Source organism: Artibeus jamaicensis, unplaced genomic scaffold (assembly GCF_021234435.1).
Source record: "Artibeus jamaicensis isolate MK-2021 breed Jamaican fruit bat unplaced genomic scaffold, CSHL_Jam_final contig_585, whole genome shotgun sequence".
In the NCBI taxonomy this organism is placed as follows: Eukaryota; Metazoa; Chordata; class Mammalia; order Chiroptera; family Phyllostomidae; genus Artibeus; species Artibeus jamaicensis.
The window spans coordinates 344,939-371,812 of NW_026521894.1; the positions used below are offsets into that span (position 1 = coordinate 344,939).

General features: G+C 40.4%; 1 protein-coding gene across 2 annotated transcripts in view; it reads left to right on the forward strand.

Annotated features, from left to right (window-relative positions):
* Nucleotides 1-1,055: 1,055 nt before the first annotated feature.
* CADM1 (cell adhesion molecule 1) overlaps nt 1,056-26,874 on the forward strand; it is a 394,995-nt gene continuing 369,176 nt past the window's right edge. For both annotated transcript variants that reach the window (XM_037147378.2, XM_037147379.2), the window contains exon 1: nt 1,056-1,212. In XM_037147378.2, coding sequence (XP_037003273.2) covers nt 1,089-1,212 — 124 coding nt within the window. In that variant the 5' untranslated portion in view covers nt 1,056-1,088. The remainder of the gene's footprint in view (nt 1,213-26,874) is intronic.

The following is a 26,874-nucleotide window of genomic DNA, read 5'->3' on the forward strand; positions in this document are numbered from 1 at the left end:
AATTTAGAAGAGAGAGAACTAGTCAGGAGAGGCAAGTCTCTTCAGCCTGGTCTTTCCCTGAGACAAGGGAAGCTCAGAGCACCTGTTGGTCCCCACATGCCTAAGGAGGCACTGGGGGCACAGAGAAGGGGGAGTAGGTTTGAACCCTTTAGGAGGACGATGGCAAATCCTATCTTCACATGAGCGCCCTCCCACCCCGCCTCTGCACTCCACCCAGAGGCTTTAACATAATAGATTTTTCTTGTTTGTGTATGAACATAAATATATAATATCACACATGGCCATATATATTAAATATATGTATATGTAGTAAACCCAGGAAGGAGACCTTCAGCAAACTGGGGAGACCTCTTCGTGGTCCATTTGCTGAGAATCTATCACAAAGACATGGACTTGAAAATCCCAGCACCCGACTCAGGCTCCTTTCTCCCAACTATGCCTAAGTCTACCGCTAGGTTGTTAAGCGGGCTCTCCCGCTCCGCCGGACGTGCACAGCACGCATGCACTTACTTCTCCCAGATTGTCTTGCCAATCCGGGGACCTGCACCCTCACTCTCCACTCCCGAACAGCCCCCATTTCCCAAAGATCTATTCCTTCGTTGCAAGATGAGTGACGGAAATTTGCAATATCTGGTTTCAAAACCGTTGGACTGGGTGTACTGGGCAGGGGGACCTCCAAAGGAGATTCTCCAGTCCTTGGTCTGATATAGTGATTGATATAAACATTCTTAATAAAGGTGTACGGGAAGCCAGAACCGCTCCCTGGAGCCCAATACCCCACGCACCGGGCTACTGGGAGGACACTCTTTCCTAGATCCCAAGCAAGCGAAAAAGAATTCCAACATAACCATATTTGCATACGCCCCTCCCCTCAGTCCCGCCCCTAGGTGGCGCGGGCGCGTCGCCGAGCACCAGAGCCAGTGGGTGGGGTGGGGGAGGAGGGCGTCCTAGGAGAGCGGGGTTGGGATATGAGCACTGTGATTGGTTGGCCCGGACTCCGCCTCCAGTGCATGTTATTAGCATCTCATTAGTTTTCCGCTTCGGCTCCAGAGAAAGCCACCGCCGCCAGTCTGAGGCAGGTGCCCGACATGGCGAGTCCTGTGCTGCCGAGTGGATCCCTGTGTGCAGCGGCGGCGGCGGTGGTGGCGCCTTCCGGGCTCCGGCTCCGGCTTCTGCTGTTACTCCTCTCCACCGCGGCACTGGCCCCCACAGGTAGGTGTGGGCACTGACTGGTCGGCCCCTTAAAGCTCCTAAGGCACCCCAATAGCCGTAGCCAAGGAGGGGTGGTGGTGGAAACGTTTCCATGACAACCGCCCCCCACTTCCTAATCTGAAGCGGAGGGAGTGTGGAGGGGAAACTCAGGGCTAAGATGGAAGGGGCTGAAGGGATCGGTCATTCCCTCCTTCCTTGTCCAGCTGAGTGTGCATTAAGTCCTTAGGGATGACTGCACCCACACCTTCTCTCTCCGCTTGGCGCGGAGTGGAGTGAGAATGGGGGCCCGGGCAGGGCTAGAGAATTGGGGGTAAGGGGATAAATCGTAGGCACCCCGCATACCGTCCAAACTCGCTGTTGTCCCCGTAACTTGCAGGTACTCGCGTCTCCCAGGGATGCCCATTCACCACAACCTCTCCAGTGGGTCCCCCAAGTCTCCATCCCGGAGGCCCTCCTGCCCCCAACCCCCATGGCTGACTAACAGCCGCCTCCAGCGTGATCCCTCTCTGGTCCACAGGACATCCCCAGACTTATCTCATCGACCCTTCTTCTCTCCCTGAGCTCTGCTTTTCTCCCCTGTTCCCCGAGCTGCGCGCCCCTAGTACTCCTTCCAGCCGTACCACGTCCCTTCAGCCCCTTCCTCCCGGCTGCGGGTTTCCTTGGCTCTGCTCCAGGCAGGGAAAGTTACTCACCCCGGCCCCGCGGGGGGCGATTGCTGTCGCCGCCTCTGCGGGTAGGAGCCGAGAGCCCGCAGTCGGCCTGCCTCACTGCATCCTCTGCCGCGAGTAGGGACACCAGATTTCCAGTCTGCCCGTTCTTTAGGCAACGCCAGGGTGGTGGAGGGAGTGTTCGCGGCCTTTGCGGCCAGAGAGGACCTTGGGGCCTCTACGAGCTCCCTACGTGCCGCGCTGTCTTGGGAATTTGCCCAGGGGCGTCAGTGCACGCCCCGCGCTTTCCCTGAAGACGCCGAGCACTCGGCAGGAGCACGCTGTGTGGCTGCCCGATTGCCGGGCGCGTTGGCGCTGTCGGGAAAGAAGAGGGCAGTGTTTGCTTTTGCTAACAAAAGGGAGCTGGAGCTCTTCCCCAGCGGAGAGGCCGGCGGTGCTGCACCCAGCTTCCAGTTCCCGCCACCGTCGAGCTAAAGGGTCGCGCGGCGTCCCCGCGACTCAGGCCTCCTGCTTCGGGCTTGGCGCGGGAAGCTAGGACTGGGAAGCACTGGGCCGCGGGGGGGTGGGGTGGGGTGGGGAGGTGCTGGAGGGAATGCAGTAGGGCTCGGAGCCTGCAAAGCCCCTCCTTGCAGCTTTGGAGCTGCAGGATCGACGAGCAACAAGTGGCGGAGGACAGCAAGAGCTCAGCCCCCACCTGCAGAGCCCCGGGCCAGTGCCGGTGCAGCGGTGTAGCCACCTTGCTTCTCCCGGGGCTCCACTCTGCCTGGGCTGAGCCTTTTGTTTACACGCTAGAGGACACACAGTTATGTAAACACCGCAGGAGACACGCTGTAGGAAATAGGAATGTCTAGGGGTGCTAGCTTTGGATTTGGGGGATGTCGGGTTGGTCGCTTCCTCCCCAAAAACAGGCTTGAAGGGGAGCTCGGCTTGGGGAACATACTGGGAACGTACAGTGGTGGGAATCTGGCAGCAGCTTCAGTTCCAGAGCTGAGGATTTTTAATTCCGTGCCAGGGTCTGTCTTTCTGGATGTTGTTTATGTGTTTTTCCTCTGTGAATTCTTAATTTATGAGTTACGAGATAATTGAGCTCAGCCGATGCCGGTGTGGTTACAACTTCATTTCGGGTAATGTCTCTGACTGAATGGGTTCAATAGAATGTTCCTGAGAAAGATTCTTCGTGTTGCTGCATTGTAAAAAGCGCCAGTGTCAGTTAAACGTGAGCTTGAGTAAAGGCTCGGTAACTGGCGCATAATAGAGGCAACAATAGACTTGTACAGGCTGCAAAAAAAAAAAAAAAAAAAAGGGGGGTGGGGGGGAAAGCGCTGGTCGGAGATAGTGCCTTTAGACTAAAAAATGGGAGCCGTGCATTGCCGCTTGGCAGCAAAGCAGGATTAGATTATTCCTCCTCTGTCAAGCCTACTCATTGAAGGCACCAAGTAGTAGTAGCAACAGTACTATATTTGTAACTATCTCGTGGCAGAAAGAAGTTGCCTTCCCAGCGAGGGATATGTGTTGATTTAGAAAGGAGCGGTCTGGAACTCAACTGTGCCAGTCAAAGCTACAAGAAAATTCTGTTGCCAGTTACCATGGAAGCAGCTTCTTGCTCTTGTGTATATCCTGTTTGTACTCTGGTTATCAGATTGTGTTCAAATTAGAAAGTAATTGGGTTTGATGTGTAGTGAGGGGGGTTAGATGATTTTCTTCAAATCTTTTTTATGGTTTGTGCGTGTGTGATCAGTTTGAAAAAGGGTCTTGATCTTGCCCTTAGGTCCTAGACTACCAGAGTAGATTGCAGGTGGGAACTGGTGACTTTCCTTCCGTAGTTTAAGCTTTCTCAGAGGCCTCCAGTTCCCACTCTCAGGGTTAGAGAAACCTGTTGGAACTGTCTTCTAACTTAATTAGGTTTGTTTCATTTATATCTTTGCTGGGACAGTGACCTAGGGCCCTCGTTCTGGTTGTGTATTCCCCCGTAACTGAATCCATCCATTCCTTGGAGAAAATCTGCCAGCCCTCCTGTGATGTTTGGATGGAATGGATGTTAATGAAATGCAGCTAAAATGGGGCTTTCTAAGCTCACTCCAGAGTAAATCATGTCTGTTATGTTTTAGGTGCATGCATGATGTTGTTTCCGATCCCCCTAGGGACCTGTGGTTGGTCACCCACCTCTTACCTTTTTCAGTTTTACGGAGGGTGTCTGATGGGTGGGGGGTTTGTGGTGGTGCTGGGAAGCCTGAAGGCTTGGTTTTGCTTGTTGTGGCCTGTTGGGGCTTGAATACCAGGGACAGGGACTTTACAAAAGTGCTGCCCTGCTATTGTTGCCTTTCCTTGCATCACATTGAATAGCCGCAGGAGGGACTTGCACTTGTCTGTGATAGCTTTGATAAAATATCCCTCATTAATGCCACTTTATATTTGCAGTGTGTCACTGGAGACGCACAAGGCTTCATTTAGTGACTTGTGTGACGAGACAAGCTTGCTTTATTTGCCGGGGACATTTTGGAGGAACAAGAGACCCATTGAGCAATCTTTTGAAATGAACAAATACGGAAAAAAGGGGGGAATAAAAGAGGAGGCAGTTCTCTGGAACAAAGAGCTTTATTCATATGGATGTTGTACATGCTTCATCCAGTTTTCTCCAATGACCCTCCTGGTAAAGGGGAGTAGGACCTGAAAGAAGCCAACCGACAGGACACTTTCCCATCCTCTCTCACTTCCTGACTTCGTATTCTTATCTGAGTTGGTCATCAACTGTTCATCTTGCTCCACACCCTGTAAAACCTCAGAAGGTAACAGGTTCCTGGGTCCAAAGGGGAGATTTTGAAATCCTTTCTCCCAGTTCTTAATTTCAACAGAAGAGAAAGCTAGCTACCTGTTGAGATTGATGGTCGTTGGAGGATATTGGTTGAAGGGAAAGAGATGTCACCTATCTATGACATGTGTCAGGAAGTGGTTGATAGTGAGTGTCAGATTGAAAAGATGCCTTGTAATTATAATATTAGCCTGACTATTTATATTCAAAGACATGCTGTGAAAACCAAAATCCAAAATTTTCATTGTCATTAATGGAGCTCTTGAAGTTTTTCAGTGACTTTTGCCCACACTTGTTACATTTGGCCTCATGTATACCTGAATTCTTATCCTTTGCCCTATATTGCAAATGATTTTCAGGCTTTAAAATATTGATAATATTGCTGTGAATATAAATTGTCTTATTCTTTGGGTTTCTGTATGTGATGTTTTAATGCCTAATCAGCCACATAGAATTTACATTAAAAATTTTTGTTTTATGTGTGTGTGTTTAAACAAAGGGCCCATTTGTACATAGGTGACCTTTTTAAATTGGGCCAAACTAATCAATGCTATGATTTGAGGGAAACTTGCCAGCATATGAAGACAATTTATAAGAAATAAATCCAAAGGATTCTATCTCTTTCTTGGGAAGAATAGTATTGACCATTACACTGGGCATTTTTAACTGAAAAATCCGGCACAGAAAGGAGAAATCACATAGCGACATCTGTTGCAGAATTGAAAATTTGCTGCTTTGAGTTGGAAACAATTAGTACCATATAAACACCTAATGGTATCAGTTATCATATATATGTGTGTGTATACTCATACAAATATATATATACACATATATACATATATGCACACAAAGGAACTCACCCAATACAGCATCCATATACACATTTAAAAAGTATTTCATAGAAAATGCATCATTTTAGCACCAAAGCTTTTGTTCTTAATATTACCTGTTGAAGAATTTGAGATTCTAATAATCATGGTATTTTTGAAAGGGGAAGGACATTATTAGAAATCATCTGGTGAAATCCCATTTTGCTGTGAGGCAGTCAAAGCCCAGAGTGGGAAGGACCTTGCTTACCACTGAACTGAGACTGTTAGCTATGAGACGCAGGGTGGGTCCAGGTCCCTTGATGTCCAGCCAGTGAACCATCTATCTCATCCACCTCCCAGCAGGGATTCCCAGTGCGGGATATGGATCATGGGTAGACAATATCTTGGCTAGGAATAGTTTATTTATATTCTGAAGGCAGCAAGATTAATTGCTGTTTTAAGTAATAAACCCATGGATCAGAGCAGTGACCTCTGGAAAGAAAGGACCAGTTCTTGGTAAGGTTGTCTTTGGTGTTGACAAATGATTCTGAAACCTCTGGACTTTATTTGGCAGCCACAACGTGAATGCCATCTGAAGCACCTTCATAGGGGAGAGCTCGAGATTTATGTTGCTATAATAAGTCAAGTGCATAAAACTAGGTTTCCAAATCCTCAGTTTTAGGTTTTTAAGCTTTTGACTTGCCTTTTCAAGGGTTAATATTAACAATAGAACCTTTTCCACATAACTAAGGAAAAAAGGTAAGGACCTTAAGTCAAGAACAAGAACACATCTTGATTTTCTTACCAGGTACTAGTTCCTTTTTATTAAGCAGAGGAAAAATTGAGTATAATTTGTTTCTTTTTAAAGAAAAAATAATTTATTTTTGCAAGTTGACTTTTTACGTTGATCATATTTTCTTTATTTTCCATTTTATTATGAAAATTTTCAAATATATACAAAAGCAGAAAGAATGTTGTAATTAACCCTGTATGCAAATCACCTGGTTCAGTAATTATTCACCCACAGTCAATCCATTCTCTGTACATTTCCTGTCTTAGATTATTTTGAGCAAATTCTGGATATCCTATTATTTCTTCTGTAATTTACTTTAGAACGAATCTCTGTAAAATACAGTCCCCATTTTCCAACGATCTCATAATCACAGTATTATTAGTTGAATGTACATCTCCCCAACTGGTATACAGAATTTTTGCCCTACCCTTGCTTTATTGAAGAGGAAAGATAGAGGCTTGTTATGGTGGATAAGGCTGCGGCAGAAACCAGAGAAACCAGAGTTTGATTACTGCCTGTACTGAGGAGATCTTTTCTCGAGGTTTGGTTTATTTTGAGCAAGGTTTTGTTTGGATCGGATAAGATGAGTTTTATTGTGTAAATATGGTTGTGTAAATATGCAGTAATTGTAGCTAATCCATCAACTGTGGTGTGCTATGAAAAGCACCCATGGTGAGATTGCATTTCCAGTTGTTCTCATAATGAATACTCTCCATCTGAGGACCTCTGTAGGATGGCTGAGATAGATAACCTCATTCATATATTTATCTTTAAATACCTCCCTGATATATAAATGCCTATGCATTTTTTTAATATAAGGACTAAAAGAAAAAAAATTTTCTCATTTCTAACTGGTTTAGTGCTAATTTCAGCTTGTATTCTGTAACTGAAGTGACCACAAAATGCCTTCTGCACTGTGGGAAACCCATACAACAAGCTGTGAGTATTTAGGCTGTATTTTTGTATGATGGGGGTAGGGAGAGAAAGGTTGCTATTTTTATTTTTCAATATTTGTCCCATTGATTTAAAATATGAATTTTTAATTTTAGCTAGAAATGTTGGAATGCTTCTGTGTTAATTTTTGAACTTCTTTGGGTTTTTTTTTTTGGAAAATAGGTTGATTGCATTTTCCAAGGTTTGTGAAATGTGAGGCTGTGTGTGTGTGTGCGGGTGTTTTAAGAGGTTCTTTCTCAAATGTATTTCATGTGGACCACAAACCTGAAGCATTGGTTTTTTGGTTTCCAGCCACACAAACCATTACACATAAAATAGTTCTTTAAATATTTTATTTATTTTTATCTTTAGAGGGAAAGGGAAGGAGAAAGGGAGAGAAATATCAATGTATGGTTGCCTCTTGTTCATCCCCTGCTGGGAACTGGCCTGCAACCCAGGCATGTGCCCTGTCTGGGAATTGAACCGCGATCCTTTGGTTCGCGGGCCTGCACTCAATCCACTGAACTACATACACCAGCCAGGGCCCCGTGAGGTAGTTTTGAGGGGTCTGAGCAGCCCTGGCCAGGTAAAACCCACCTCCTACTCCCCTCTGCAGAGCAGGCCAAGGCACAGGAAATGCACAAAGGAATGCTACTGTCAGGGTTGGGGGAGCACCACCAAAACTGAATAAACAGCCTTTGTTTGGAAGCCATCAATGAAGGAAGGAACCCACTGGAATGTTTGTAATTATAAGTGGTACCTCCTTGTTTAGAATATCAGAAGCCACAGTTTCTTTTTCAGAGATTTAAATCGCAGGTTCTAGCCAGCAGCTGCTGTTGTGGTTAATGGGCAGTTTCTCTTTGAAGATCTTCCAGTGCTGGATCTGAAAAGCTTTGGTGTGGTTGGCCTTGAACTAAGGTTAGAAGAAAAGGAGATGGAGGTATTTATATACATGTGTGCAGCAAAAGTGAAGTGTGGCCTTTGTTACTACTTAAAAGAGAAACTGGGCAGTAAGGTTGAGAGAAAAATCTGTTTTGGCTGACAGGTGCCTTGAATCTCTTAAGAGAGTTGTAGGGTGGGAAAATTTTTTCTGTTAGTAGATGTCTTTACTGGCATATAGTCATTTGACCGAACATTTTGATATAGATATTTAAGAAATGTTAAATAGGCTTGAAATGAAAGTGCTGTGATATGTATTTAAATGCTACTCAGTGTTCGAAGTTGATTTCAGTGACATGGACTTTTAAAAATGCCTAGAATGAGTATCTTGCTCTTGGCGTCTTCCTTGGTAAAGTAGGTGCTCTAATTCCTCTTCAGCTATCCAGCACTGGGCTGCAGTATTAAGTTATTAGGTTCCTGGAGGAGGCAGGGAGGAATCTGCCTAAAAACAAAGGGTTTGGCTGCCCCATTTCTCCCATTGTCTGTACTGTATCTTCACAGACAATGGCTAGGATTAACCTAAAAGCTAACATGTCAAAAACTGAACGTTTCATCTTTTTCCGTCATAGGTATCAACTTTTTTCAAAGTCTACATTATTGTTTATGACACCATTAGCACCTTGGTCTTTAAGGCCCCTAAATTTGGAGGGTTATTTTCCTCCTCCTTAACTTTCACTGTTGGATTGAAATAAAATGGGCAGATTGTTTCTCCACAGCCTCTCTCTTGAAGCTTCAACATCCTTCCTCGCCAAATCGTGTTTTACTAGCAGAAGCTTCTTTATCTAATTCTCTTGACCCAGCCACTGCTAGTCAGAATATGTCTACCTACCGCAGTTCAAATTCTTTTCTGGACAGGATCATGACACCTTCCTTTCAGAAAACCTAATCTCAAATTCTTACTTCTTGCTGCACACTCTTGTCTTTACGCTATTTCTTCCTCGATTGCTGTTTCACTCCATGTCTAATTGTCCTCATTTCTTACCACTTTTTAGCCCAATTCTTATGGGACTGGAAGACTGATGATTCTGCAGTGAACTGGAGGAAGAAAGTAGTTCCACTGATCAGTCTTCAGCTGGTTGCCTTTGCATAAAACTGCTTTTTTATCTGTTTTGGATTATAGGTGTAGGATAACTGATTTATTTTCCCTACCTTGAGAATAAACATCTTCCCTTTGCATCTTTCAGTTTAACTAACACATCCTTATCTAAAATATACACCTAATAGACATTTCTTTTTCTGCTTTGCAGGTATATGTGTGTGTGTGTGTGTGTATTTCTTTACAGTAAGCCAAAGTGTATAGATATTATTCTGGCCATTACTTCTGTGAAGATTTTAAACTTTAGAGTGCTGACAGTGTATTATGCCTTTTTGGTGGTATGTGTTTGAATAAGGGCAAATTACAAGCTGTCAAGCAGGACTTTCAGACAAAAAGGTAAGTCTTTTACGAGTAGAAAGACTTCAGAAGGATCAGCGTCAGAGGGCTTCATCTGGAGCTGATGAGTTTCCATAAATGAGATCAGCCACTCTGAAGATGATCCAGAATATGAACCACCTTAGAAAAGTGGTTAGTGCACATGTTTGCTATGTTGAGTTACTGTGAAATGGGTAGCCAGAAGGGAAGTGTGCTATAACTCAGGCCTTTATTATAGGCCAGTGTTTTAAATAGTTGGGCCTTTGGGAGCAGAGCTTCGTAGCTAAACACAGTCGTCTCCAGCATCATGGCAGATCATGTATTAGTTGATAACATCGTGGGTGAATTGTCCCTGGCTTAAAAACCAAAAAAAAAAAAAAAAAGAAATTTTTGTTTCTTAGTCTAATTACTAAACTTACTATCTTAATGATCTTTTTTTTTTAATTTTTAAATTTTATTTAGTTATTTTTCAAGTACAGTTTTTTGTCTATTTTTCCCATCCCAGCCTCCCCCGCCCCTTGCTCCCCACCTCCCTCCAATTTCCACCCCCCTTAGTTCTCATCCCTGTGTCCTTCCTATTTGTTCCTCCAAATCCCTCCCCCATTTTCCCCTTAACTTCCCTTCCTTCTCCCCTCTGGTCACTATCCCTTGTTCTCTATTTCAGTGTCTTTGTTTTTTGGTTTTTTTTTTCTGCTTGTTTGTTTATTTTGTTGTTTAGCTTCCTGTTAAAGGTGAGATCATATGGTATTTGTCTTTCAACCCCTGGCTTATTTCACTCAGCATACTGGGATTATATCCTAAGAATCTTAATGATCTTTTCAAAGCCTTTATCTGGTAATAATACCTGCCATGGTGGTTTATGCCTTACTATTTTTTTTCTTTGTCTGGGTCCTTTCTCTGCATAGTTCAGTTTTTGCTAGTAGAAGGTTATGTAGCATGATCATTCAGTGATATGAAAAGTTGATTATCATGGAGTATTTTGGGACAGTCTTGGGGAAAAGATTGTGTGTTAAGATGTGGTATGTATTTGGCTTTTTGCCAAATACACCTGTGGTAAGCCAAGCCTACCCAGACCTCCATACAGGTCATCAGCTTGATTGTCTCTTCTGAATAGGAAAGGAGCATTGCTTCATTTCTCTTGCAGAAACCCATACTTACACAGTGAAAACTTCAAAGATAGGGAGAAAAAAAAACAAGTTAATTGAGTACTAAATTACTGCTCAAATCGTTTTATATCTTAAAAGGTTCAAATAGAGATTAGCTTAAGTGACACTGAACTTCACTTTTCTTGTGCATATCTTACAAGCACCCACGTTGCTCAGGAGACCTCTGTTTCCTGTCTTTTAGTTTGGTTAGTAATCACATGAATGTTAGTCACTGTTCATTTCCCTTTTCTGAAGCAAATCTCTCCAGGTCTGGGCCAAGTTGGCCAGCAGAATACCCAGTTTAGGTTACAGAATGATGAAATCTAGTGCTTTATTGATGAGTTAAAAAGAGCAAAAATAATCTACCTTACAGAGTGTTAAAAATAAAATAAGAGCATATATATGAACATAACTTGAAAAGGAACTTTTATATATACATATATATGCAAATATATGGCTTTTATTAAACATATATAACTGTATGGCTTTTATTAAAATAGCCACTATTTAGTGATGGGGATTATGTCTCTGGCAGCTACTGATCACATTTGTAAATCCCGCCCATGTTTGGGAGTACTGAAACATAAATACCATGCTGATAGGATTAATTCAAGATGTACTCGACTGTCTCTAAGGTGAAACTGAAGAAAACCTGGAGTTGAAATGTTTTTTGTAAGTAAATGGAATCACCTAGTACCCTGGAGAAACTGACAGTGATTATAATCTCAAATTTCTGGGCCTTTTAACACAGAGAGGACTATATTATTTTAGTCCTCTTATATTTTCATACACTATATTTAAGTAAAGAATTTATATTTCTGTAGCCAATCCATAAGGCACTTGGTAGAAAAATAAGAATTTAAACATTTGTTTAAGTTCATTTTATTTTATCTTTTTTTAAAGATTTTATTTATTTATCTTTAGAGGGGAAGGGGGGAAGGAGAGAGGGAGAGAGACATCAATGTATGGTTGCCTTTTGTGCGTCCCCTGCTGGGAACTGGCCTGCAGGGAACCAGCCTGCAACCCAGGCATGTGCCCTGACTGGGAATCGAACCGCGGTCGTGTGGTTCACAGGCCCATGCTCAATCCACTGAGCTACACCAGCCAGGGCCAGAACTTAAACATTTTTAAATTGACCCGACTCATTGATGGAGAGCAGGATGGCAGCTGGCGGCAGAGGGAAGGTTTTAGGGGTGGAGGGATTGTGGACATGGACAGAGATGGCTGTGCTAAGTGTTGGGGGAGGGGAGCATAATGTGACTAAATGGTAATGAAAAAAATACAATAAATATTAAATTAAAAAAATAATGAATTCAGTATCTGCTTTTATACCAGGCACTATGTTAGGTACATTCATAGTTGGGTTGGTTGATCTCTGTCTTCCAGAAGTTTATATATTTTTTCAACTTTTATTTTGAAAAATTTCAAAACCACAGGAAGTTCGAAAGTACAATGAATGCTTGTACAATCCTTCCCTAGATTCATCACCTGGTAACATTTTGCCTATTTGCTTTATCTGTAGCTCTCTAAATAATGTGGACAATGATACCTTTTTTCCTGAAGCACATGAAAGGAAGTTGAAGAAGGCATAGTCGACACTTCAGCTTATAACTCCTGAGAATAAGGACATTTACCTACACAACCTCAGTACTATTACTGCATTTAAGAAATTTCTCAGTGATTTAATATCTAATATCTGGTCCATATTCAAATTTACCTAATCATCCCAGTAAAATTATTTGCTTCCTTGTTCTCCCTACTCTAGAATTTGTCAGATTGCATATTTGATTTGGTTTTCATGTCTCTTTCTTAACCTAGAACTATTGCCCTACTTGGTACCTTTTCTTTTGAGGCACTGACATTTTGATGCATTCAGGCCTGCTATTTTATAGAATATCCCATAGTCCTACAGATCGTTGGATTGTTTCCTCATGATTCCACTCAGATTATGATTGTAGGCAAGAACACTGCATAGCTCACATTGGCACCTTCTTAAAGAATCACATCACACCTTCTAAAGAATCACTATAATATATCAGTTTGTCATATTATTGGTGATGGTAAGTTTGATCCCTTAGTTAACCATATAAGTTTAGTTACTTAGTTCAGGTAGATTTAGATTTTTCTATTTGTTTTTTGTAATTAATAAGTAATTTATAGGAAATTTTTAGACTGAAGACCCTGTTTACTAATAACACTTCACTGCATTGTTGGCAGTACTTATAAATCTTGTCTGAATCAAATATTATACTGGTGGTTACAAAATTATGATTTTTAAAATTCTGTCATTCTCCTGTATTGGATAGAGGTAATCTTTTATTTATTTATTTTTAGAGAGAAGGGAAGGGAAGGAGAAAGAGTGAAAGAGAAACATCAATGTGTGGTTGCCTCTCATGTGTCTCTTACTGGGGACCTGGCCTGCAGCCCAGGCATGTGCCCTGACTGGGAGTGGAACCGGGACCCTTTGCTTCACAGGCCTGTGCTCAATCCAGTGAGCTATACCAGCCAGGGTTGGATAGAGGTAATCTTGCTTAAAGAAGAACTTGCCTTTCCTCCTCTTTGCCCCTTTTTCCCCCCTAATCACAAAGAACTCATAGATTAAATGAATTTAGTGTGATTATATTTCATTATAATCAAATTTGTTGAGTGGGAACCTCTCTAGTCTGGCTCGGTATCCTTTTGATATATATCTGTTAATTGTTAAGAACTTTCTTGTTTTATGTCACAAGAAGATGTCTAAGCTCACATTGTATTTTCTTAGCCCCAGGCCTGGGATCAGCTATTTCTCCAAGATGTCCTGGTTTCTTTTAGTGTTTAAATACCAATGAGGTGTGCTCACTGCTATTGACTTTTCTTTGTTTTGGTGGACAGAACTAGGGTATGCCTATATGTGTGTTTATACCCACACACATATGCATGTATACACACATATAATGTAATATGTGTATTTATTTTTATATAAATTTATATATTTTTCTTTATATTTATTCACTTAAATCATGAGTTTATACTGTTGCTTTCCATGCTAGTCTAACACCGCAAGGTTTGTTCTTTCCTTTTCTCTATTCCTTCCTTGTATCTTTCTTCTCCCATGGTAAGAACCTTGTTTCCCAGCCACACCATTGTGTTGTAGTTAATACAAAATAATTTTGGAATCAATCCCCTGAGACCACTGTGGACAAAACACCTGCCAAGTAAAGCTCAAATTCTTTTGCCTTTTTTTTTTTTTTTTTGCTTTTAAAAGGTCCCACTGAGGGTAGACCAAGTACTGTGTTCCTAAGTTCGCAAATAACAAGGCTCAAAAATCAAAACTATATAAGTTTCACTTCCTTCCCATACTTTTGGCCCATTCTCATCCATCTTGCTATTGTAGTCAATTTCATTCCCTTTTCACATATCTTTTCTATATATTTTTGAAAAATAGTAGGTAGTATTTTTCCTACATGCCACAAGCTGTGTTAAGATATGTTTATACTCTGTCTCCTTTGATGAATCCTGGGTTCTCATTTGTTTTGATGAGTTGCCCCCATCTGCCTTTATTTCACTTTAGAAGCCTTTAAAAAAAACTGTCTTCATATCTCTTCCATTTCATTCTTCCAAGGCTATAGTCCTCCTTGGGCAGTTGGAAAATTCTGTATCAATTTTTCATTTAATTCACAGAATTACTTAGATGAAAGTAGGGACTGCTCCTTTCCATATAATGCAGTGTGTGTCTCTGATGTTTAATAATGATGCTGTATTTTGTTTCTCACAAGTCATTTTCCCCCTTCTCCTCATCCGCTAAGTTGGCAAATCTGTTTCCCAAGATGCACTGCCTTAATTCTCCCTGCCCCTTTTAAAGTGATGGTGTACTTACTTAGGGTATACAGCCTTTTGCACCTAAACCTCAGACTATGTTTGAAAACTGTCTGTTAGACATTTCAATCTGGATGTTCCCTCAAATAACAGAGCAGCGACTATCATTTATTTAGTGTCTTCATTCATGATCTTATTTAATTCCCACTGTCACCCTGTGAGTAGTTACCCCTCTTGCTTCATTTTACAGATGAGGAAGTTGAAAGTATGATAAATACCTTGTCCAAGAGGCACAAATAATAACCAGGGCTATTTTCAAAACCTATACTTTTAAACACTTACTGTATTTCCCTAAAAATTCAAAATGTCTAAAACTGAGCTGAACATTGTTTCTCCCCAAACCTCCCTCTATCTTGTATTTATTGTTGAGGAGAAGGGCACCACCACTGACCCAATGAGTTAAATACATCTAGGAGACATTTTAGAGTCTTTCCTCCTTTGTTATTCTTTACCCCTCTATTAAAGTTCTGTCTGTCTCTTGCCTTCACTCCTGTCTGCTTCACCACCACTGTTTTAGTTTACCCTTATTCTCATTTTACAGATGATGAAAGATTTAAATTGATATAAAAGCCCCCTAATTGGTCTGTTTAACTCTGGTTTCATCCCTTGTAATGAATCCTTAATACTGCTTCTAGACAGATCTTTCTAAAATACTCATTAGATTGTCACTTTCTTGCTTAAAATACATGTTTCCTCAGTACCTGAAAGATGAAGCTTGCACTGTTTCAACATGGCCTATGGTGCTTTTCCTCACCTGACTTGTCTTCCTCTCAAGCTCATCTCTGGCCATCTATACCCACTTTAGGACTTACTTTAGGTGCTATACACTGGGTTCTTTACCAAAGAAAATGTACTGCATAGCCATGCTCTCACAGGCCTCTCTGCTTTTATGTGTTACCATCTCCTCCTGAAATCCCCTTATCTATGTGGCTGACTTCTACATGTCTTTTGGGATCCAGCTCACGCAATGATTTTGCAAAGAAACTTCCATGACTTTTCAGGTTGGTAGGTGCCTTTTATTTGTGCCTCTCTTGTGTACTTCCCTAGGGCTTTTCCTGACTTACCTTCTTCCTTCCTGTCAAGCATCCTTCTTTGAATTGCCCCCAAATTCCTTCCGTATACCTGTGCATTTCATATTCGTCTAACTTGTTTTCGCCAACAGAAATGTCCCACCTCTGGTCTTCCATGTCAGCATGTTTAAATACTATGCATACATAAAGGCCCAGGTCTGGTGTTTCTTTTTCAACTCCTATCTGATTGCCATCCTGAATGTAATGTTTTCCTTTCAGCTTTCATTACAATTTCTCTAGCTATTCCATGACATTTATACGAGTCTTCAGGATAGTCTTTCTATAGGAGCGATTGTTATTCTCTTTGTTTCCTTAACAGTATATAGAGCACAATGCCCTATATAGTATGTGCTTAATAAGCATCTGTTGAAACAATGAATAAAGTGGAGATTAGGTATTCATTACCATTACATAATTTATAGCCTTTTCAGCATAAATATGAACACAGAACATAATAATATTAATTCAGTCTTAAAGACTAGTGTAAAAGTGAATCACTCAACATTGTTTATTCACTCACCATTTTCCTGTTACACAGTCTGACTTTAAATATGTATGAGGTCTCTCCTTTTTCATTTGTTATGAATCCTGGTTGTTGGGGGTATAGAATTTGTACTGGGTTTTTGTGTTTATGAATTTAAGTAGTGGTTTTATCTATCAACTTTTAGAACTATAATTTTTTTGCAGAAGTCATTTATTTTCTCATTGTACATGAAGAGCTATCAACATGCCCAGGTTTGTAATAGCCTAAAGGACTTCTAGTGTGTTTGTTCATACTTGGTTGTTGGGCAATCACTGGAGAGATTTTAGACCACCAGCCCATGTAAGAAAATGTCTTGTCATTTATTTAATAACTCTACAGTCCAGTAATGGCTGGACTTTGAGTTATTGCTCAGGCCATATTGCTAAGGCCATATTGGCACTTTAGAGTTGAAGCAAAAAAACAAACTTATCTTTGAGGCCATCTGCTCCTCTCCATCTGAGTTTCCACAAGAATCTTTACTTAAAACTGAGATACGTTCTCAGGAGATGCATGGTGAACATAGGGAAGCTTAAACCCTAGGGTAACCGTTTTCCTCTATGGTAATAAAGAAAAATGTAGAACCAGTGACTACGAGATTAAAAAAAATAAATCACAATAATTGGATCAAACATGAGGAATGGCTTGTTGCTGTCTTAAAAAATGAGATAGGTAAAGCATTCTGTTTTGTGGAGATATTTCCACTACTTTGTGACTAGTTGGTGCTAAGTAAAACTGGCAAAATTAAGCTTTTAAAATTAATTGCCTACCACCAATCTAATTTTAAACGGAAATATTTCCTGTTGGTCTTACATGAAAGATCGGAAAAATTTTATGTGCAGGCAGAGCGAGAGAGTTCGTAGTACCTGTTAATTTAGGAGAAGTTTGGAGTTTATTCTTCCTGGTGCATAGAGAGGTGGGACCCACTCTAACCAGAGTTTATTGCTGTAATATTTTAAAAATGCATTAGTGACACTGATATAGCTGTGACCTTGTAAAAGTGTTGTTTTTGGGGGGCTGTTGGCCAGCCTTTTTCTCACTGTCCTAAGTGATGTCTGCTCAGTAACTCTCACTTCCTGATAGTACTGGGAGGGGGAGGAGGACCTACCATATAGCTTGTTTTTTATGGCTTATTTCTAAAGTGTTTCCCTCATATTCCCATCCATCTATTTAGAATTCTCTTTTCCTTGCCTAAGGCATGCATCCAGCCTGGACTGTTTTTGGTGCTCTTAAATGCTTTGAGTTATGGAGAATCGTACCATTTTATCAAAGCTTCCTTGTGGCCGTATAGCTCTGTGTTGTCTTACACAGCTTGCATTTCTTAGACCTTGTGTGTGAATTATCACAATTAGTTGAAGTTTTGAGTGGAATGACATATCTTCCATGTACTATTTTCTCTTGTTGGTAGATATTTTATTAGGGAGGTTGCCTTCTTAAGAAGTCCTTCAAGTTAAAAGCATTAAAGTCTTTCTAACAAAATATTTGTAAATATATCTTTATCTGTGTATCCTACTGTCAGTGAATGATTTGATGATGATATTCAAGAAAAATTATATCGTTGAAACATGAGTTTTGTCAGTTTGTTAATGTGTAGGGTATGATTGATATTCCCCAAGAAAGAGAAGAGATTAGTTAATCAATTTCTTCTAGAATTAGGTGGGTAATGTTTCGAGCATACTATTTAAAAACAATTGCTTCTAGGTCCCGTTGGCAGGATTGCTTATTTCATTATTCTGGCCATTTGCATGAAAACAAGTTTATTTTATTTATTTATTTATTTATTTATTTATTTATTTATTTATTTATAGAGCGAGGGGAAGAGAAGGAGAAAGAGTGGGAGAGAAACATAATGTGTGGTTGCCTTTCATGTGTCCCCTACTGGGGACCTGGCCTGCAACCCAGGCATGTGTCCTGACTGGGAATTGAACCTGCCACCTTTTGCTTCACAGGCCCATGCTCAATCCACTGAGCTACACCAGCCAGGACTGTGATTCTTGAAATAACCACCTATTCAGTTTTCCTTTCTTCTTAAAATGTTATTCGTAAAGTATTACATTCCTTTCGTGCAGTAGCATGAATCAGGCCTAGAAAGTTAGAATTTTAGCTAAGTAGTAACTGAACTTTTCTTCACCTTTTTTAATTAAAAATATCTCCCATTATATATTAATTTATCTATGATTATATCTCTTTAGTCTTGTTTCATTAAGTGAACACATAAAGAGTTACACTTAATAGAATAGTTTTTAAGGTGTTAGGATTTTTTTAAAGATAAAGTCATTGCCTTGAATTTTTAAAGTTTTTATGAACTAAAGGAGCAAGAAAAGGATAAACTTACAAAAACAATGAATATATAACCTCCTTATAGTGGAATAACTGATGATAAGAGTTAAATTCATTTTATGATATTTATTTGGTGCTAGTTCGCAAAGCTCTGCCATTTCAATAAGAGAAGATCTGCCTTCTGCTCAGCTGGTTGGAGCGTCCTCCTGTGAATCTGAGGGTCGTGGGTGCCCTTCCCATGTTGGAGGTGCATGTGAGAGACAACTGATTGATGTTTCTCTCACATGGATGTGTTTCTCTCCCTCCCTTCCCCTCTTTCTAAAAGTCAATAACATGTTCTCCAGTGAGGATTAAAAAAAAACAAAAATGAGAAGATCCACATTTATATATTGGGTCTCTGTAGCAGCCCCTTTGAAAAAAAGTGTTTCACTCTTTTGAAAAAGGTTTGAAAACCAAGGGACTAACTAGAGTCATTTCAGGTTCAAAACAACAAGTCTGGAGAGAATGACACAGTTTACTGAGAGTATGTCAGGGCTGATGCCAAAGCCACAGGTGATAACAAGGAATGTGACTGTGGCCACAGCGGAGAACTGGATTAAGGAGCTGGGATTTCAGATCACTGCCCTCTCTGTCTTTCCATCAGAGAGACAGAAAGGAGGGAGATAACATGGAGTTGGAGTGTCTAGGAGGCTTTTCATTTAAACAAAATCTTGAAAAGATGCTCAAGATTTCCACCAAGGAAAATGGAAAGCAAGGACATTCCAGGTTGAGGGAAAAGGAAGCTAAGGTGGCTAATGAGAGAGGAGATCAGCAAAAGCTAGCCTGGGTCCAGATTGTGAAAAATTTTTTAATGCTAAGTTTAGATTTAATTTAGGAGGTCGTGGGGATCTGTAAAAGTGATTTTGAAGAGTGAATTAACATCAGATGGTGCTTTAGGAATGTCAGTCTGGCCATGGTTGGTGACCAGATAGAAATGAGAGATTGGTTAGGGTTATAATAATTCAAGCAATTAGGGCAGTTAAGGAGGAATGGAGGTAGAATTGATTGGATTTGGTGGCTGACTGGCGAATTGGGATTGAGAAATAATAATAAGGAGTGCAAATGAAGGTGTACTTTGGTTTTGAACTTTGGCTCAAGAGAATGGCTATTCCAGTGAGTGGAAATAAAAATATATGGTGGATTTAATAAGGGAAGACAATGGGCTTGGTTTTGGATGTGTTAAGCTTAAACAACCATTAAGGACATAGTGAAAATGTTTAGAAAGTAATTTGAATGTGTTGCTAGAGTTTAGGAGAAAAGTTGAGAGTAGAGCTAGAAATTAGATTTGAAAGTCATCTGTAAAGAGTTATTAGCTGAACTTCTATGTTATACATTGGCTCAGTTATTCATTTGATATAAACGTGTTGAAATGCCCAATGTATGCCAAACATTCTATTAGGTGCTGGAGATGAGTGTATGTGGGAACCTGAAGAGATGGTGCATAGAGGTAGAAATTTAAAGAAGGTGTATTTTTAGGGGGCAAGATAAAGAACCATGTGATGAATACCAGGAGGGACTTCAGAGGACTGGAGTTTAAGGTTGCCAAAGGAGAAGGTGGTAGTAGATGAATGACAGGCAGGGTTCACGTGGAATGGAAGTTGCTGAAGAGTCAGGAATGGGAAGGGTCCTCTTGGAAGTGAATAAATTCTAGGGAGGAGGTAGTATGAGAAGGACATTAGACTTAGGTAACAGTCATACAACTAGGATGTGGCAGCACTGGAACCAGACTCTAGAATTTTGGACTGGAATATACTACAGTACAATGACTCCAGTTTTCATTGTAGTACAACAGTACTACACTACATTGTGCCTTTACTGTGGCCTGGGGGACTGTGGAGAACCTGTTCAGCCTGTCTATATTACTTAAAATGTTTTTTTAAATTAGTGAGGTTCTGATGTTGAATAAAGAACAAACTAATGAACCTCACAACTGTCCCTGTATTTTATGTAATGAGTGGCAGCTTTGGCAAGCACAAAGAGTGAATGGATGGAAGCTGCTTTTTTCTGGAAGTGTACCTTTAAACAACTTCCACCAGAGAACAAAAACAAATCCTAATGCAGCACAGGGTGTACTTTCAGGATGGCAGGAATCTAGGTCAACTTATAGGCCACTCTTATTCTTTAAGTAGATTAATGTTTGCATCATGGTTTTCAGCATACTGTGCAAAGTCCAGAAAGAACTGTGCATGGTTCCTTAGTGAATATTAGCCAGCAGGAGTCATGAATTAAATTGATGTGTGGGAGCATTTTGCTTTACAGTGAGTACTAAGAGTGTAGCTCAGGCCTAACATGGTGCCCTGCTGAGTTGTTGTCTGCATTTTCTTAACTCTTCCATGTGAAAGATACATCCTAGTGGAATTTTTCCATATTATCTTTAGGAGATGACTGGTCTTCTCCTGTAGGCTGTATGATCAGAAAGTAGCTCAATTTAGCAGTGGAGCTCTAAAACTTGAGCAGGCTAGCGTAGCATCCCTAGCATCTTTTTTTCCAGTTGTGCCTCTCCAGTGTTTTTCAATAGAACTTTCTGTGATGGTGGAAATGTTCTATATCTGTGATGTCCTATACAGTAGCCTGTAGCTGAATGTGAGTGTTGAGCACTTGAAATGTGGCTAGTGGCAATTGAGAAGCTGAATTTTAAATTTTATTTATTTGTCATTAATTGAAATTTAAATACCCACTCAGGGCTAGTTGCTACTGTTTTGGGTGGAATAGCTCTAGACTAAAAACTAAGATGCCAAATTGTCATGCACGTCAGTAGCATTCACTGCTGAGAGGAGGCTGCAAGAGGGATGGAGTTAGGCTATTGACATTCATTCCAAGGTTAAAAAATTTGCATTGAATCTAGGACTCAGCTATTGTGAGCATCCAAATTGTGCATTCCTCTTTACTTTTCTCTTGCTTTTCATGTCTAAAAACTTCTTGAATATCTTAATTGTCCTTTCTTCATGTGAAGAATTATCACTTTCGGCCTTAGAGGGGTATAGCTCATGTAGTGCATGGATTAATAGCTAGCTTTGTCCTTAGAAAGCTAAATCCAGAAGGTACTGTTACATGACTATACTGCCGTATGCCGATTCACATTGTTATCTTTTGTGTGTGTGTGTGATATTGCAAGCGAGTGAAATGTGAAAAAAACATTATTCATTTTTAATAGTTTTGATTGCCAGGTTAATGTGACTCTTAAGTGGAGCTTCATGAGGTCTGGCCATAGTAACTGCTTTTAACTTGATTTAAAGTTCTTAAACATTCTGAATTGCTTCACCTAATCTTTTTATATTGAACGTACAATTTTCAGGCTCTTTTTTATTTTCAAATCTGTAACTGACAGCTGCTCAACACCTCTTTCAAGTAGTGTTAAGAGTTGTAGAGAAAAGTTGAGACAGACTGGATTTACTGATATCAGTTGAATTAAGATATTCTGGATTTTAAAATGATAGAGAATGAGAAAGAAAAATATGAAATAATTATCGTATCTTCACTGCTTCCCCCATGACCATAATTTGAAGTTTAATAACTAACAAAACTGAGAGGAAGCAGAAGAACACACGTTAACTTTAAAATCTCAACATAAGAAATTAGTACTCAATTTGATGGCAAAATTTTTATGTATGGTCCCATTTGTTTTATTACATTTTATACCGTATTGATGCACAGAAATGCATATATATATGCATATGTATATATATATAAATACATGAAAGCCTTACACTAAACCTTTTCTTGAATATTGTACAGATTCTATGAGACTGTAAGTTCGCTGAAGGAACTAACTCTCAAAGGGAGTCTGTAATATCTAGTGCACAGCAAATACTTCTCAAATGAAATCGACAATTTTACAAGAGAAATAAGGTCTTAGGTCTTCTGCCCCTATTTATAATGACATTTTGAAACTGCCCCAAGACCCAATTCAAGAAGAATATATTGAAAACAAAGAAATTTCAGGGTGTGGTGTTTGTCTAGGAGTTAAAATTAACGTGACTGTAAGTTTTGTCCTCAGCCTTCTAATGCCTTCTGAGTAAATACTACATGCCTCTCTCTGTATTTGTAGGTATGTGTGTCACCGACTGTGTGTTAGGCAATGTGTTAAATACTTAGATTTATGAAGATGAGTTATATAGGGCCTCTTCCCTCCACAGACTTAGATTTTTATGTAGGAGATAGTAAAAAGAATACAACAATGCTATGTGCTAAGAACCATAATACACGTAGTTTAGGCATACAGCAGAAGCGTAAAAGTGGAGTACTAACTCAGCATGGAGACTTTGAGTCAGGAAATACTTTCAGGGTGTCCCTTGAGTTGGGTCTTGAGAGATAGTTTGGAGATAGCCATACAGATGGTATTAGTTATTTTTCCAGGTAGAGAAATAATGCATAGACAGACATGGAAACATAAAAACCAAAGGGTGTTCTCGGTACTACAAATAGTTCCCAGAATAGTTCCCAGTTCAGTATGGGAACCCCCAGTTGAGGGGGGAGCCTTTGTGGGAGCATCCAAAGATGAAGCTGAAAAAGGTACATGGGGGTTAGATCATGAAGGGCAGGCTTGGTAATAATGAAGAATTTGGGCTTTATCCCATGGATCGTGCCAGTAGGGATGGTGGAGAATCAGATTGGCTCTGTGTGGAATGGATCGGGAGACTACAGCAAGGAGAACAGTTAGGGAGAAGCTATAGAATACAAGGTGAGATTTGAAGTACTTGGTCTGGCCCTGGCTGATGTGGCTTAGTGGATTGAACATCAGCCCGTGAACCAAAGGGTCGCTGGTCCCATTCCCAATCAGGGCACATGCCTGGATTTTGGTCTAGGTCTCCAGTAGTGGCCACACTAGAAGCAACCACTCATTGATGTTTCTCTGTCTCTCTGCCTGTCTTCCCCTCTGTCTAAAAATGAAATGAAATGAAATAAAGTAAAATAAAATAAAAAGTACTTGCTATGTATTTTAGGAGGAAGTTGGTTTCAAGATATGTTTGAGGGTAGAATTTTATGACTGAATGTGAGAATGAGGGAAGGAGTTTAGGTTAATGATCAAGATCTGGCTTAGCCACCTAGGTGGCTGGTGGGTTCACTAATCAAGATAGTGAGTTTAGAAGATGGACAGTGTTGGGGAGTAAGTCTCTGAAGAGTCTGTGGCACATTCAGGTGGAGTACCTAGCAGCACTCTACAGCACTTATTTGGGACCACGGTCGTTGGTGAGATCTCCTATCTCCTAAGAATGTGTGTACTGGGTAAGTGGAGAAGAGGAGCTTAGAATGGGACTTCAGGGAGCTTCAATTACAGAGAGGTAGAAGACAAACCCACGAAAGGAATGGAGAAGGAACTGTTGGATTTGGTGCAACATGAAGACAGGCTTTTTGTTTTGGGACCCAAGAAAGAAGAGCATTCTAAGAAAGGAAGGGAGAAAAACACTGTCAAAAGCCACAGGATGTCAGATAAGATAAAAGAGGCTATTGGTGGATGTAGCATTTAGGTATTTGTAAGGGACACTCTGCCTAAAGACTCTCAGGGCTGGGTAACTGTGGAGACCAAATGGATGGAGCAAATGAGTGCACAAAAGGAGGGAGTATAGTCAAGAATTTTTAACAAGATTTTTTTAAAGACTTTATTTATTTATCTTTAGAAGGGAAGGGAAGGAGAGAAAGAGAGAATATCAGTGTATGGATGCCTCTCGTGGGTCCCCTACTGGGAACTGGCCTGCAACCCAGGCATGTGCCCTGACTGGGAATCCAACCACGATCCTTTGGTTCACAGGCCTGCCCTCAATCCACCAAGCTACACCAGCCAGGGCTATAGTCAAGAATTTTAAGAGGTTTGGTAAAGGTAAGACAAGAGCAAAGGAAGTGGACATAAGGAGATGTAGAACTGAGGGAAATGTTATGTATACTTTTACATTTGGGAGATTTGAGAATGTTCATATATATCAAAAAATTAGAGGTAGTACAGAGGAGAATTGAAGATAATGAAGGAAAAGTTGGTCACTGATGGAGCAAGGGCCATGAGGCTCATGAGGAAGCATTTGCTTGGAGTGGAGGAGAGACCATTTCCCCCTGCTGTGATGAAGTTAAGGGGAAAGTCTTTGAGAAAAAGGGTTCAATGTAAGTTAGACCGTATGCAGGAGGGAGGACCTCCTTGGGAAAGCTGGAGCCCATGTGGCACCTACTGACTGTACAAGGAACGGTGAGGGGTTTGGAAGCAGGAGGAAGAGGATCAAAGGTATTTCAGACCCCCTGCAGGAACTGAGAAGATTACAGAGAGCACCCAGCTGAGGTTGGAAACCGCCTGGTAGTGACCACAGTCCCCTTGGCTATTGAAGATTGACCTCCTTAGGCAGTTGAATGAATGCTCCTATTTCCCAGGTAGATATGGTACAACTGTGAGGTGTCTTTGATACCTTCTTCTGTTTCAGAGGGAAGTCACGTTAGTGTATCATGGACATTTAGAGCTGAAAGGACTTTAGGGATAATACAGACTAACACCCTCACCTCATAAGGAAGGAAACAGGTTCCAAAAGGTGAAGTGATTTATTCATGTAAACCCAAAGCCAGACTGAGCCCCAGAGCTCTCTTTTCTGTACCTTGCTACCTCCTTGATAAGGATTATGGACGAATCCCATTCATTATAAATAGGTCTTAATACCCTATTTTGGACACTGGGAATCCTGTACCATTTTCTTTTCCATCTTGTTTTCTTACTCTGTACCAGGTTCAAGCAGGTACAGCTGTACATGGAACTGTGAGAGGTTGATATTCTAGGATAATAAAAGTAAGTAGGCTTATCTATTCCTACATGAAGATGACTTTTGATTAGATGAGAGAATATTATTCGGGACTTGTAAAAAAAGTCCATCTGAAGTGGCTAAATGTTTGGAATTTCTAATCTTATAAACTATCTAATTTTAAGATAGGTGGATTTATTAATTTATGCATATATCCTGTTTAAAAATTTTTTATTTTAATTAAATTTATTGGGGTGGCATTAGTTAATGAAATTATATAAGTATCGAGTGTGCAGTTCTGTGATACGTTATCTGTATACTGCATTGTGGGCCCACCACCCAAAGTCAAATTTTCTGTCACCATGTATTTAACCCCTTTACTTTTCACAACCACACCTTCCTTCCCTCTGTGTCTGAATTTTTGTTTTTTGTTTTTGTTTGTTCATCTGTTGCTTTCAGTTTTATATCCCACATACGAATGCAATTATATGGTTCTTGATTTTTTCTGTCTGACTTATTTAATTTAGCATGATGTTCTCAAGATCTATTCATGTCGTCTCCAATGGCAGTATTTCACCTTTTCTTATGGCTGAGTAGTACTCCATTGTATATGTGTGCCACATCGTCTTTATCTAATCATCTGTCGAGGACACTTCTGTGCTTCTTTTTATCTCTTGCACACCGTTAATAATGTTGCAGTAAACATAGAGGTGCGTATATTTTGCGAATAAGTGTTTTTGAGTTTTTCAGGTAGATACCCAGAAGAGGGGTTACTGAGTAATATGAGGGGTTACTGAGTAATTAAGGATAGGTAACTCTATCCTTAATTTTGGGGGGAACCTCCACACTGTTTCCCATAGTGGCTGTACCAGTTGAAGTTCTCACCAGGAGAGAATGATGGTTCCTTTTCCTCCACAGCCTCTGCGACACTTGTTATTACTTGTCTTGTTGATAGTAGCCATTCTAACCAGTGTGAGGTGGTATCACATTGTAGTTTTTGATTCGTATTTACTAATGACTAATGAGGTTAGACATCTTTTCATGTACTGTATTTTGCTGTATATAATGTGCACTTTTTTGCCTAAAAATTTTTAAAGATTTTATTTATATATTTTTAGAGAGAAGGAAGGGAGGTAGAAAGAGAGGGAGAGAAACATCAGTGTATTGTTGCCCCTCATGTGGCCCCCCACTGGGGACCTGGCCCGCAACCCAGGCATGTGTCCTGACTGGGAATTGAACCAGTGACCCCTTAGTTCACAGTCCGTGCTCAATCCATTGAGCTACACCAGCCAGGTTTTGCCTAAAATTTTGACTGAAAAATAAGAATGTGCATTATACATGGGTAATACTAATTCACTATTATTTATGCTTATGCATTAAAAGAGAATGCTAGAAAGCAATAATGATATCTGTATGCAAAATAATACTCTGGAATACAGTAATTGGTTTTGTTTCTCAATATAAATAAATAAATAAATAAATTAATTAATTAATTAAAAAATAAGAACAAAAAATTTTTGCCTGAAAGTTTGAGCCAAAAATGTGGGTGTCCATTATGCACAGTAAAATATGGTATTTGTTGGCCATTTTTATGTCTTCTTGGGAGAGGTGTCTGTTCAGGTCCTTTGCCCATTTGTTAATTGGATTGCTTGTTTGGTGTTTAATTGTATGACTTCTT